Consider the following 16,162-nt stretch of genomic DNA (forward strand, 5'->3'; position numbering starts at 1 on the left):
GTACAAATAAACTGCCTCAACTGCAGTACAAGAACACATAAACTACCACAACTGGAGTATAAGTACACATAAACTACCTCAACTTGAGTATTGGTGCACCTAAACTACCTGAATTGGAGCATTCGTACTCATGAACTGCCTGAATTGCAGTGTTAGTATACATAAATTACCTCAGTTGCAGAATTAGTACACATAAGTTACCTCAACTGGAGTATCAGTACAAGTGAACTACCTGAACTGTAGTACTAGTACACATAAACTACCTCAACTGGAGCATTATTACATATGAACAACCTAAATTGTAGCATTAGTGTACATACACTACCTGAACTGGAGTATTCAAACACATAAACTACCACAACTGCAGTATTAGTACACATAAAGTACCTGAACTGGAGTAACACTACATATGAACTACCTTAACTGAAGTATTAATTCACATAAGCTACCTCAATTTGAGTATTAGTATAAATAAACTACCTCAACTTGGGTATTGGTACACCTATACTACATCAACTGGAGCATTGATACTCATGAAGTACCTGAACAGTGGTATTAGTACACATATACTACCTCAACGACAGTATTAGAACACATAAACTACCACAACTGGAGTATTAGTACACATAAACTCCATCAACTGGAGTATTAGTACACATAAACTACCTCAACATCAGTATTGGTACACCTATACTACATCAACTGGAGCATTGATACTCATGAAGTACCTGAACAGTGGTATTAGTACACATATACTACCTCAACGACAGTATTAGAACACATAAACTACCACAACTGGAGTATTAGTACACATAAACTCCATCAACTGGAGTATTAGTACACATAAACTACCTCAACATCAGTATTGGTACACCTAAACTACCTCAGCTGGATCATTGGAACAAATGAGATTCATGAATTGTAGGATAAATATACACTACCTCACCTGGAGTATTAGTACACATAAACTACCTGAAGTGAAGCATCGATACACAAAAACTACTTGAACTTGAGTATTGGTACACCTAAACTACCTTAACTGGAACATTGGTACACATGAACAACTTGAACTGTAGTATTAGTACACATAAACTACCACAACTGTAGTATTGTTACACACAAACTAACTCAACTTGAATATTGGAACACCTAAACTACCTCAACTGCAGAATTATTACACATAAACTTCCACAACTGGAATATTAGAACACACAAACCTCAACTTGAGTATTGGTACTCCTAAGCTACCTCAACTTGTGTATTAGTACAAATAAACTACCTCAACTTGAGTATTGGCACACCTAAACTACCTCAACTGGAGCATTGGTACACATGAACAACCCAAACTGTAGTATTAGTACACAAAAACTACCACAACTGCAGTATTAGTACACATAAAGTACCTGAACAGGAGTATCACTACATATAAACTACCTTAACTGAAGTATTAATTCACATAAGCTACGTCAACTGGAGTATTAGTATAAAAAACCACCTCAACTTGGGTATTGGTACACCTGTACTACATCAACCGGAGCATTGATACACATGAAGTACCTGAACAGTGGTATTAGTATGCATATACTACCTCAATGACAGTATTAGAACACATAAACTACCACAACTGGAGTATTAGTACACATAAACTACCTCAACTGGAGTATTAGTACACATAAACTACCACAACTGCAGTATTAGTACAAATAAACTACCACAACTGCAGTATTAGTACAAATAAACTACCACAACTGGAGTATTATTACAGAAAGACTACCTCACCTTGAGTATTGGTTCACCTAAACTACTTCAACTGGAGCATTGGTACACATGAACAACTTGAACTCTACTATTAGTACACATAAACTATCTCAAATAAAGTATTAGTACACATAAACTTCCTCGACTTGAGTATTGGTACACCTAAACTACCTCAACTCTAGTATTAGTACACATAAACTGCCTCATCTGGAGTATAAATACACATAAATTCCACAACTGGATTATCAGTACAAATAAACTACCTCAACTTAAGTACTAGTACACATAAACTACCTCGACTTGAGTATTGGTAGACCTAAACTACCAGAACTGGAGCATTGGTGCTCATGAACAACCTGAACTGTAGTATTAGTACACATAAACTACCTCAGTTGCAGTATTAGTACACATAAATTACTGCATGTTGAGTATTGGTACACGTAAACTACCTCCACAGGAGTATTAGCACACATAAACTACCACAACTGCAGTATTAGTACACACAAACTACCACAACTGAAATATTAGTACAAATAAGGTACCTCAACTTGAGTATTGTTGCACCCACACTACCTCAACTGGAGCATTGGTACACATGAACTACCTAAACTGTAGTATTAGTACACATAAACTACCTTAACTGCAGTATGAGTACACATAAACTACCATAACTTGAGTATTAGTACACATAAACTACCTCAATTTGAGTATTGGTACAGATAAAGTACCTCAGCTGGAGTATCATTACATGTGAAGTACCTTAACTGCAGTATTAATTCGCATAAACTACCTCAACTGGTGTAATAGTATATCTAAACTACCACAACTGGAGTATTAGTATAAATAAACTACCTCAACTTGAGTATTGGTACACTTAAACTACATCAACTGGAGCATTAGTACATATAAACTACCTAAATTGTAGTATTAGTGCATCTAAACTACTTGAACTGGAGCATTCATACACATGAAGTACCTAAACTGGAGTATGAGTACAAGTAAACTACTTCAACTGCAGCATAAGTACACATAAACTACCACAGCTTGAGTATTGGTACACCTAAACTACTTTAACTGGAGTATTAATACACATAAACTACCTGAATTCTACTTTAATATCTAATTTAAATCGTTCTTAGCAATGTCATATAACACGATAAAAATCTTATCAAAATATGGAAGCATCGTTCTTTTCTGTATGTTGTATTTTTCATTACAAGTACGGCGACTTTTCAAATATTTTACTAAGTTACACAACATATGGACTTCTACAGGGTGGCCCGTAAGTCCCTACCCATCCATATATCTTATGTATCCAGTGTATCAGTGTGCTGTCCCTCATTTTCGCTGCACAATATTATGCGACGCCATGTTCTATGAGACATTTTCCTAAACATAGCAGGGATTATTGTTCCAAATGCCGCGGTAACAGCTGCCTTCAACTCATCATTAGTATTATAGCGTTGTTTAGACACAATGTCCTTTGTGTATCCCCAAAGAGAGTTATCACCAGCATTCTTGCGCTCATGTACCCACGTACTTGTCACAATACGCTCTTCAAGTGTAAATGGGCTTACATCGGCCATATTTCTCTGAAAAAAAGAAACAATTTATAAGGCATGCGTAATTGAATATAACATAATAATATATGGATGGGTAAGGACTTACGGGCCAACTGTTTGTCTGAGACAAGTTAAACACAACTACTGTGACAAGTATATCATTTAACTATAAATAAATATCCATAACACTCGAAAAGTATAAGGAGGTGTTTATTCAACGTTTCGTCTTTATACTTTTATCTCGATATTATAATTTCTGTAAATTTTAATTTATATCAAGTAAGTTATTAATGTTTTTAGAAATAAAATTTGATCGCAAAAATTAAAATAGATAAATCAGCGTGTCTTAGGCCTGACTTACGGTACAATTGAACTTGTTGCGATCTGTAAATATATTGTGCCCTTCACCACAAGGTTACACTCAAAGCACGTGTGTCTAACATGTGGTTTTATTTGGCCGAAAGTTAGCCTGTTCAGAAAAAGTGGGCAGTAACAAATAGCACGATGTACGTTGTATCATTGGCTGCTCTGGAGTCTAGATAACCGTAAGAGCACTGACATTGAACACACATATCAGGTTAGATATACATGTAAAAAAGTGATATGTGTAACAAAAACATTATTTTTGGAAGAAAAACTTCAAGCTATAAGAAGTGCTCAGCCTTTATAAACATGGATATCAGACATGCAAACCAACTTAGAATAAACTCTCTAGATAATCTAGTAATCTACTGTTATTTTTCTATGGCCAAACATTTGAAAGATACATATCTCAAGACTAGGTTCTACGGATTTTTTTTAACGTCATTTCATGACGCTCACAAGTTGATATTCAGATCACTGGTAGCGCACACATAACTTCAGTATTACTGATAACCAATTATAAAATACACAATTGTTATTTAAAGAGTAAAGTTTTCTACATAAAATAAATTGTTCGACAAAGTTAGTAAATAAAGCATAATTGTGGACTTGTGGACAGAGTTGTTAGCCTGGCCATGAACTATCATAACTGAAGTTGGATACATACATACAATTTCAGTATAAGATAGTATATCACAAGCTGATTAGAAGCAGGTGGTTCAAACAAGGTTCATAACATGGAAGTAAGGTGGAAAATATGTTATCATTCTGTGTATTAAAAAACAAGACGTCGACAAACAAAGTGAAACCTGCAAAATAAATATTTTTTCTAAAGTTTGTAGAAATAAAATGTGCTTTGTAAGCAAGTTAACAGTTTATATTAGAAGAACAAGACCTGTGACAATTACTAAAACTACATGAAAGCTGCGCTGCTAGAGAGCTTTATTGTTATCATTCTTTTATAAACCCAACACTGTTGAAACCCAAGATCCGTAAATGTACTGTACCTTTAGCTGAGCAAATAAATTATATCTCTGTACCTGTAAATGTAGTGTTTGCTTTACAAACCTAATAATACAATTCAACAACGTTGGGTTTATGAGAGAAAGACAGCTTACCTGCTTAACAACAAATACACTACATTTGCAAAACCAAGGTATCACGGGGACTTGGTGCTTAGCTACAATAACACTATGTAACACAACTTTTGTTCTTAAATAGTATGTGCTATTTCTTAATTGCTTACGTTGTAAAAGTACAGAAAGTGGTCATAATTCCTTTCAAACTTTGCTTTTGTGACCTGGATAATGAAATTCAGAAATTAACCTATTATCTATGTAAAAACGGGCAAATTTGCACATTGTCGTTTACATACGGTCTGAAGAAAACAAAATATGAATCAAGATTTACATGTATTTATACTATGGTTATACAAAAATGAAGAAAAATGTTTAGAAGTGAGTAGTTTTTCGAGATTTGCGACTGTAATGTAAATCACTTTCACGTATCAGCCCCCAAATTTAATTTTCCATTATGTTTTTGTTATGAGCTCCTTGGTAGCGGCGTTCAAAGTCCAGTATATCCTGATGGAAGCGCTCGCCTTGCTCCTCTGAGTATGCTCCCATGTTTTCCTTGAATTTATCAAGATGAGCGTCAAGGTTATTGACTTTCAGGGACATCCTACAGCCCTTTTTAACGTAGTTCTTCACCAGAGCCTCAACCAGTTCTACATAATTTTCGGCCTTGTGATTGCTCAAGAAGCCCGAACCACTACGACAAAGCTGCCCCAAGCTTTTTTCCCTTTCTACTGAGCTTTTTGGGGAATTCTGTGCACTCCAGAATCTTCTTTTTTGTGGTCCAACAAAGACACCAGCTTTGACCTTTGCCTCGGACAGCTTAGGGAAAAAATTTCGAATGTACTTGAAGGCTGCAAACTCCTTATCAAGAACTGTGACAAGTTGTTTCATAAGACCCAATTTTATATGCAATGGTAGGAACAACGCCTTCTGGAGGTCCACTAGTGGCTCACACTTGACATTGAGCCTCCCCACAGAGAAATCAGTCCGTTGTGGCCAGTGTTTCCTGTTGTAGTGCGCTGCGGCATCCCTGCTGTCCCAAAGGCAAAGATAACATGGAAACTTAGTAAAGCCTCCTTGGAGACCCATCAGGCATGCCACTATTTTGAAGTCTCCGATAACTTCCCAGCCATACTCATCATACTTCAAGGCTTCTAACAAGGTCTTGACGCTGTTGTATTCCTTTTTTGAGGTGCATAGAATGAGCCAGGGGAAGAGACGGATACTTATTCCCGTTAGGGAGTAGCACAGCTTTGAGGCTTCTAGATGAGCTACCAATGAAGAAGCGCCACTCGTTTGGGTTACTGACAATTTTAATTGCCTCGCACGGACCGGATACATTGTGGCAGAGCTCATCTTGACAAGTGAAATTCTACAACATTCTAGAAAATTCTTTGTAAGTTCGAGAAAATTCTCTATCAGCTACTCAGCACTGAAACTACCGGGAATATTTTGAAAAATGGGTAAATTTGAAAATTTCATTACCCAGGTCACGATAGCAAAGTTTGAAGAGAAAAATAGGTATTTTTCCATTAACTTTAGGCATAAGCAATTGAAAAATAACACTTTCTGCTCAGGAACAAAAAAAAGTAAAAGTTTTGTTACATAGTGTAATCGGTTCCCTTACTTTGATAGAAAAGAACAGAGAAATGTGTCCAGTGATATTGCTGTCATTAAACAAAATAGGTAGAGTCAATAATATGTCCACTACTTTGATTGAAAAGAACAGAGAAATGTGTCCAGTGATATTGCTGTCATTAAACAAAGTAGGTAGAGTCAATAATAAGTTACATTACTATGAGAGAAAACAACAGAGAAACGTGTCCAGTGGTAGTGTTCAGATTAAACAATATGGGAATAGTCGATAAAAGGTTACACAACCATGAAAGAAAAGAACAGTGAAACGTGTCCAGCGGTAGTGTTCTGGTCAAACAATACGGGTATAGTCAATATTAGGTTACACTACCATGATAGAAAAGAACATGGAAATATGTCTAGTGGTATTGCTCTTATTGAACAATATGGGTATAGTCAATAATAGGTTACACTACCATGATATAAAACAGCAGAGAGAGAAACGTGTCCAGTGGTAGTGTTCTGATTAAACAATATAAGTATAGGCAATAATAGATTACATTACTCTGATAGTAAAGAACAGAAAAACATGTCTAATGGTAGTGTTCTGATTAAAAAATAAGGGTATATTCAATAATAGGCGACTCTACTTTGGTAGAAAAGAACAGAGAAACGTGTCCATTTGCATTTTGCTGAATAAACAACGTGACCACTATTAGTCCAGTGCCTGCTTTTAACACAAACGTACCATTCCTTTTTGTAAAATCTTTGTTTTTTCCTTCCAAAGATTACAGTTTCCTATATAACGGATGATACATTTCCCATAGATGTGATGTCATTTATTACGTGTTCATCCTGTCGTAAATGATGGTATACATTACGCAGCTGGGTAGACTGAAGCAACTGGGGTAGAATGTCTTATTTAAGGGCACAACAACGTGCTTTAGATAGCCTCGAACCGTAACCTTTCGACTATAATCCAAAGTACTAACTTGTGAGCCACGATGCCCTTGTACTCTGTTAAGTTGGCAAAGTGAAATAGATATAAAAAATGAAGAATTAACCAACATATAAATGAAAACAAAGTTACAATAACCATTTGTTCCTGCTATTCAATGTGGTTGTTATTTTTTCTGGTGCTCAGACCAACTTTCTCCTTAATGGTCCGTAGGAAACAAGAAACAATTTTGTTACTGTGTCCTTATTAAGAGACTGTGATAATATATATAATAGTATTTAAAAACACAAGAAATAACTTGTCTTAAATAAAACTAAGGGTTAGGTCTATCAACCTGTTTTTTTGAGCAGGTTGTTCTGTATTCTTTAAATATTTCAACTCATTTGGGTATATGGGCCGTTCGATTAATTTGGTACTCAAGGGCTATCTGCGCTAACCGTCCCTAATTTAGTAGTGTAAGACTAGAGGGAAGGCAGCTAGACGTCACCACCCATAGCCAACTCTTACGCTACTCTTTTACCAACGAATAGTGGAATTGACCGTCACATTATAACGCCTCCACGGTTGAAAGGACTAGCATGTTTGGTGCGACCGGGATTCGAACCAGCAATTCTCTGATTACGAGTTGAACGCCTTAACCCAGCTGGCCATGTCGGGTCAAGATTATCTGAGACCTTTATATGCGCTACAAACATACTTGTTTCGACTTGCCTTATTTGTAAGGTTCTTTGGATGTTAGTTTTGTTTCGTTTTAGTTTTATTTGTCAGATTCTTTGGATGTTAGTTTTGCGGTTGTTGCACAAAATCATCGTTATATATTTTTGTTCTTTATAAAATAAACAACTTTTGGTTAATAGAAGTTTTGTTAACCTGAAAATGACCGAAGGAGATCGAAACGTTGTTCTCTGTTTTATTTTGGTAAAAGTGTTTATACTCACACGAAGCGTCTTGAGATACATTTTTACTTCAAGTGGGTTTATCGTCATCACGAAGAACTCGACTTCTAAATAATAAAATTCGTGATAAAACTACGTCATGGCTGCGATACTATAAAAATAAAAATATTGTGTTATTTCACTAACCTACATGTGTCTCTGTCTTAGAATTCTGGTGTTCCTACAAAATATTCTTTGGCGTAGGGTGTTTCTGGTTGATAGTTGCAGATTTAGGGATAACGACCAAAGTTACTTTGCCATATACACGGAAAACAAATAAAATTTGCTAATACACCCTCTATATAATGTCTGGTGCAGGAGGAACATGAGACAGTTTCACTTTACGACAGGAGATATATGTAGAATAAATCTGAAGTTAATTATACGGATTAGTTTAAATTAACAATATAAATATACTGAAATCGTGAGATAAATAGTAAGAGTATCTAATTTTAACTACTATTACAGTCTTGTTTGATTTTGTACACAATTCTGCACAATGAGTTATCTGTGCTGTGTTATCTGTAAGGATACAGTAAACTTAATGAGTGAATTTATCAAAGTGTTGACTGAAAATAAGTAATATTTTTCTATAACAAATTTATATTTTAATATTTTAAAACAACAATAATGAAGGCAAATTGAAATCAGGACAATTACTTATGGGAGACCAAATAGATTTAAAGCGTTGTTTTTACACACCGCTAACAATGACTTAGTAAACTAAACAGTTGTAGTAAAAGGGATTTGAAGTGTGGTTTTTACACGCTGCTAACAACGAATTAGTAGACTAAACAGTTTTAGGAAATAGAATTTGTAGTGTTGTTTTTACACACTGCTAACAATGACTCAGTAACTTAAACATTTTTAGTAAATATCTTGTTCTTAGATCGAATAGTTTGCTACTTTAAACATTACTCATGTTTTTAAAACATTTATTTTACTCTTATTCCACATTAATCAAGGATATCACACTATGCGATAGTTTTCCACAAAGCTGCTGATTTGAAATATTGTGGTTCTGGTAGAAAGACTGAATTATTTACAAGGAGAACCTTTATTTGTAGCTCTGTCCATACCGGAAATGGAAGTTCAGATTTGAGTATGGTGCGTCTCACTCACCTACGGGCGGATTCACGAGAAGAGGTTTAAACAGTTTTTGATCCACCCCACACCCTAGATAGACGAAGTTGGTGTTTACGTTGTTAGACCTTTGAAACAATACTTTTAGTTAAGAAAAAAATTGAGTCATGCATGAGAAGAGGCTAAAATAATTTTTTATTTTTTTATTTTTTTTTAGGTGGCCTTAGTCTGTCGAAGAAATGTGAATTTGATGTTCAGCACTGTCAGACCATTAAAACACTTTCTCTAGGACAATGTTCCTAAAATATTGTACGTCGCCCTCCCATTTTATCATCTATAATGCATTCCTTCCAAATATTCGACGAATTTAAACCGTGATATATATATGTATGTGTGTATATGCAATCAATAACGAAAAGTTAAAGCTAGCTAAAATAAAACGAAAGACAAAGGATTTCGTGGCAGCTCTCACGCCCCCAGTGGGCTATGTTCCACAATTTGAGAATCACTGCTATAGAAAATCTAGGCTACTTATAATTCATCGTCGTCAACGCGTCGAACTTTCTGCTCGGAACAATGTTCCGGATTTTTACCACTGTTCTTGATGAGGAAATGGTGTAGAGGATATAGTGACGTCATCAAACTGGCAGAGGAAGTGCAACAATGTAAGATATGCTTAAAATATATCTCCACAACGCAGTTTAATATCTTGTAAACACCCTCCACTTTTCTCCAAAACGGCTTGATTGCAATATTTAATAATTATTATAGTCACTTACAAAACAAGTGATAACCTGAGAAATAAATTTTGAACTGGTTTGTTACCACTCTGCTTAACGTTATGTTAGGTTCTACTTAGAACCAAAAACAAGTAAGACTGATGCCTTTTCCGCCATACTGGAAGTGCCAACTTTTTGTTCTGGTTCGCTTGATTCATCTACTGGGGAAAAACATCCAAAACATATTCTTGAAAGGCAAATCGGACACAGTTCTAGTTTCTGAGTTATTCATTAAGAGTTATAAAGATAACTGTAATAGCAGATACAAATATAAGCTTTAAAAAGAAATTTTCTTGGGACTTCTTCCTCGAACTTGGGTTTGGTTTGAATTTCGCATGAAGCTATTCAAGGGCTATCTGCAATAGCTACTCATAATTTAGCAGTCAACATTAAACATTGTCAACTCTTCGACTACTCTTTTACTAACGAATAATGGGGTTGACTGAGTGCTGTAACGCCCTACGGCTGAAAGGGCGACTACGTTTAGTAATTTGTACTTGAACCGGCAATCTGATGGTTGCCGATTCAATTACAGTAACCACCAAACCTTTTTTTTTTCTGGATTTGAAAATGTTTGTGTTACCTAAAATGGTTCTCAAACAGGTATGATAATGTGTAATTTAGTTATGTTGATATTTATTTTTGTTTATGAAGGGAGAACCTCGTTACAATGATGTGATTACCTGTTTATTACTTATTTTATATTAATGGCGTCACATCTATATACAATAGCATGTTTATGAATGATTAGGAATTAAATACAAATGAGCTTGTTTTATATTATTGCTATTTCGTAATAGATCCAAGTATGAAGTTTAAAGTAATGTATGTTATGAAAATACGACCTCGAGACCTTTGCACTGATCATTCAAGCGTAGAAATAAAAACGAGTTTTCGGAGGTCGTGTACCGACTGTAAGTTTACCTGCAAAGCACGCTGGGAAACGCGTTGGGTCACGCCACCGATGTTGTTTAGCAGTTGTAAGGATTCAAAAGTGAGAACAGTATAACTGCAGAATTAGGTGAGGTACAAATGAAACTAAAAGTAAGATATTAGATTTAACACAACAGTGGTACTTTAGAAATTGTAATACTCTTCAGATTTTAAGAATTGTCTGTTGTTATTCATCATTATTTCAAAAATTTCATAGTTAATATTTTTACCGCACCATTATAAAATTCCATAAGTTCTAGCATAAATATTATAGAGACACGTAATCGTAGGCGTCTTTCGTATTTAATGTTGACTACTTGGCGTGTTATCTGTAGAGTAAAATAAGTGTTTACTTCAAAGTTTTAACGTTTTCTGCTATAAGTAAAAACAGTGGTAGTGTTAATAAATTGGAAGTATTCTATTTCTTTAAAACTTCATTGAGTCTAGCTTTCCTTCTCAATTAAAAGGATTAAGTAAATGTTTCCGGTATTGGCATTATACTGTAGTAAAAGTGTATCAATTATTTACAATTATAGTTCGTAGTTTTTGTTATACTCCAAGTGATATTTTATTATTGTTTTGCATACTGAGGATTAAATAACATTAACAGTAATATATTGGCAAATTACATGGACTAATTTTATTAAGTTGTAATTAACTACTAATGATTCATGACTCAGTGATAAAAGTCGGAGGGCTTATAATTCTGAAAATTGGGTTTTGATACCTGTGGTAGGTACAGCACAGGCACCCCACTGTGTAACTTTGTTCTAATAAAGATACAAACATGATGGTAATTAGTGTTTTCTAATATTGCTTTTAACCCAACTAATAAATCTTCCAATTGAAATTGAGTTCATGCAAAAAATAAATGAGGTTTTTTGCATTTTTTTCCAAGTTAAGATGTAATTATAATGTAAAGAATTTTGTGATACAAGTATATTGTGTAGGGTACTTGTTGTAATTGTAATTTTATTGTTTAACAGTTTGTTGGATAATGGATGACTATATGAGGTATATTGGGGGTGTTGTTGGTATTGCTGCTGTCACAGGAGCAACTGCCATAGCCTCAAGCTTCTTTTTTTCATCAAAACCTAAACCATTGCTACCTCCAGTGGACCTAAACAATCAGTCTGAGGAAGAACCGGTGAGTTCCTCACTCTAGGCGTACCTGGATGTCTTTCTAATTTATCAGAGTTTATTGTGTCATAATTTCATTATGCAGACGAGGGAGAGCTAATTAAAGAAATGTATTTCTTTCAGAAACAAACAAGTTGTAAAAGATATTACAATTTCATTTCAAACCTGAAGTGAGAGGAGAACAAAATAAAAAGAAAATTACCATATATTACTTATCTATGGGATATTTACTGTTTGTATGTAATATCTGTGAGATGTTTACTATTTGTGTGTAATATCCATGGGATGTTTACTGTTTGTATGTAATATCTGTGAGATGTTTACCATTTGTTTGTAATATCTGTGAGATGTTTACCATTTGTATGTAATATCTGCGAGAGGTTTATCATTTGTATGTAATATCTGCGAGATGTTTACCATTTGTATGTAATATGTGTGGGATGTTTACTATTTGTATGTAATATTTGTCTGTAACGTTTGTGGCATGTTTACTATATACAACATTTGTGAGATGTTTTCTATTTGTCTGATGTTTACTGTTTTTTACTGTTAGCAAACATTTGACAAACGTTAGCTATTTGTCTGTAGCTTTTGTCAGATGTTTGCTATTTGTCTGTAGCTTTTGTCAGGTGTTTACTATTTGTCTTCAAAATTTGTCAGATGTTTGCTGTTTGTCTGTAACATGTCATATGTCTTTTGCATGACCTTATAGAACTTGACATGCATCCTTATGGGTGCAGGAAATGTTGTGGAAGTGGGGGTTTATAGGTTGGATCCCTCTCCATTTCACTCTGTGGGGCCAACTTCCTGTGTGCGTCTGCCTTTCTTGGCTATACTTGTTGAATGATTTCATTGAAACTTGGTATGTATCTTTTGGGTCCACTTGGGAGAGACAGTTTTCACTGTGTAGACTGCTGTCCAGAATAGATGTGTTTAGTGTTTTTTTCAGACTGGACTGTAGTATCTCTAAGATAGTTTACATGTATGATGAACATCAGATGTAGTGAAACAGACTTATCTCATTGTGAATGTTCAAGCAAACTGAAACATGGCTTGGTGTCTTAATTGTACACCATATTTTTAAGATAAGTGTGATTTAAGAAAATGTGTTTATAGACTTCTATTACTTATCCTTACATCTGTCACTATTGTTCATCTGACATGGATATAATTTTACAATTGTAAAGAGAGCCACAATAATAAACACATTTAGAGTTTGGAAGTGTTACAACACATTGTTTTCTACACCCAACACTTTCAGTTGTGTTTTTACCAGTTACTTGTAAATAATGGTAAAGTACTGTCATGTGGTTATAATGCACTGCTATGCTACTTTGACAGTTAAGATCCTCACCATTTATATTCTTTTGTAGTATTTTTAAACTTTTCCATTGTTTTTACTTGTTCTACTACAAAATTCATGTATGTTACTTTTCTTTTGTTTTTATTTCCTGTCTTTAATTTTTTCATATTTTCTGGTTATTATCATAGAGAATCTAGTAATGCAGTTCATTAGATATTATAGAACAAGTACAAATTCTTTGGTGAATAAATTTGGTAGTTTACAGAATTGTTAATAGCAGATGGTAGAAAGTGAGCAATGGAGTAAGAAGCTTTAATTCTTGGTACAAAATAGCTGAAGACCACACTAAAGGTAAGTCACTCACAACATATCTGTATTTTTGATATATTAACTTTCTCCAATAAATTTTATTTTTCAACAACTGTCGAAGTTGCATGTCCATGATTACAAGAGTAACAGCTCCTAGTAACATTGCAAATGTTTTAACACAAAATGAAGATTGAGAAAGAAAAATATTTGGATGTGACAAACAATTGAAAAATGTGACAAAACATTTTGAGTAGTTTTGGAATCATGCACTGAAACTGCATGTGAAAACTGAGCATGGTTAGAGAGTTTGAGGCATTGGAATATTTGACATAAGAATTGCGTAAGAACTTGTGGAGATCATGCTTGTCAACCAAAATCCATTTTTCTCTGTTTAGTGCCATGGTTTCAAACTATGGGCTTCTGCTGGTCATCAGGGAGATTTCAGCCAGTCCCCAAAATGGTTGGAAGACATTAAGGATGTTTTTTATAGTATATATATTGTAGCATAATGTTTTACATTGTAATATAAGTGTTTTAAACATTTTGTATTGGATGAAGTGGATTATGAAATTATGAGATTGGAGCTAGCTAATTATTCACACTGGAGAACCATCTATGTAGTGTTTAGAAATTTTGGCTAGTGGTTGCTTTAGTTACTTGTATCAAGTGTTTTATATAAATTATTTTAGCTTTCACAGCCATCTTCTCAAACTATAATGACATGTAACTAACAGTTATTTCTGTTGTATTTTTGACCCCAAGGATAAAGAAACTTGTAACAGGGTATCCTTTATTTAGTTCATATGATACAAGGTTTTAGTGTCATATTAAGTTTCCAGTCCTCTTATTTTGGTATATTGATCCACTTGAACATAAGGCTAATTTCAACCTTACCAGCAAGAATTTTTCTCTAGATTGGTTCACTTATTTTGGCATTGGTGACTACTTTATGGGGTCTTGTTTCAGAGGGTTTGTATCAGTGTGGGATACAGTCACCACAGATTAGTGGGTTATCCAAGTATTCAGGGGTAGATTGGCCACTCACTTCATATCTACTACTCTTCTGTCTCTCATGCTGGTTGGCTTTCCACTCCCCAATGACCCTCTTATTTCCAACACTCATGCACAAACCATCCAAGATATTCTGCATGAAGAGGAGTAAGAGCATGCCACCTCCTCTCTTTTTAGGGTTTTTATTCTTAGTTCTCAGTAGTACCAAAAAAGACAGGTAACTGGGAACCAGTCATCAACCTTTTTGATCTCCATTGCTTCCCTTTGGTGATTCTTTTTACCTGGAGTATGGATGACAAAATTCAACATTGCAGATGCCTACCTTCATATTCCAGTTACCAAATTTTCAAGAAATTATCTATGATTCATGTACAACAAATAGGTTTTTTTGTTTCATACTTGACCAGTTGGCTGTTTCTTCTTTATACATTTTTTGTTGAATAGTCAGAGTTGTTTTACATTCTCTTCCCTACCATTCACACTTACCATTCCAAAAATTACTGGCTTCTTCTTGACATTTCCAACCATTTGCGAGAACTGCATAACTAAACTCTGTTATCAGATGCTGTGAGATCTGGTTAATCTATTCAAAAGGAAATATCTATTCCTATTTCCACACATTACTTTATTCATTTAGGGGTGTTTTTCAATTCCAAACTCACTGTGCTCAATCTTTTCCTATATTTCTTCAAGCTATGGAACAGGCAATTCTTCAAATCTAATAGTTTACCTCACAACCAGCAAGTATAATTTCATCGCTTTTGGGGATGTGGGAATCCTTAGAATTCCTCATTCCTTTAGGTTGGGCTCATATGAGGCCCTTTAGTGGTTGTTATAAGACCAGTGGAATGTTTGCACAGATGAACTGTATTTTATATTGAATTTGTCAGTTTCCTGTTTGATGGATCTCAACTGGTGGTGAATAGGAACATCACAACAATATGCATCTCCTAACCATTCCACAGCCACAGATACATCTGTTCAGGGCTGGGGTGCTTGTAATATGGAAATATGGAATTGCATTGATCTGAACAGTAGCTTTTTTCCACATCAATCTCTTAGAACTGTTAGCAGTTCCATGAACTATGACTTTGGGTTTCAAATTATTGCAGAGGAAGGTGGTAATGTGTTTTTTTTTGGACAATTCCACAGTAGTCTTTTATATTTCCAAGTAAGGAGATTGCTCACTCAAAATCTCTGTTTTCAAAACAAAAGTAGATTTTCTCCTTTGGTTACGCATTTTTTTTTTTTGCTTATCGTGTTCCACGGATCTAGTAGTCGACCAGTTGATCCTGTGAGAGGAAACATATGGTTAATTGTACAGTGTCTGGAGTTGACTGAAATGACTTGGCTAGAGTATGGCTATTGTCTAAAATA

At 34.8% G+C, this 16,162-nt stretch overlaps 1 protein-coding gene across 2 annotated transcripts in view; it reads left to right on the forward strand.

The window, feature by feature from the left end:
* Positions 1-10,971: 10,971 nt before the first annotated feature.
* Positions 10,972-16,162, forward strand: part of LOC143237068 (long-chain-fatty-acid--CoA ligase 1) — a 50,816-nt gene continuing 45,625 nt past the window's right edge. The window contains exons 1-2 of one of the 2 annotated variants that reach the window (XM_076475903.1): positions 10,972-11,110; positions 12,009-12,169. In XM_076475903.1, the coding sequence (XP_076332018.1) occupies positions 12,020-12,169 (150 nt within the window). In that variant the 5' untranslated portion in view covers positions 10,972-11,110; positions 12,009-12,019. Of the gene's footprint in view, positions 11,134-12,008; positions 12,170-16,162 lie in introns of both variants that reach the window. The other variant, XM_076475905.1, reaches the window with a different exon arrangement.

This window comes from Tachypleus tridentatus, chromosome 13 (genome assembly GCF_004210375.1).
Source record: "Tachypleus tridentatus isolate NWPU-2018 chromosome 13, ASM421037v1, whole genome shotgun sequence".
Classification (NCBI taxonomy): Eukaryota; Metazoa; Arthropoda; class Merostomata; order Xiphosura; family Limulidae; genus Tachypleus; species Tachypleus tridentatus.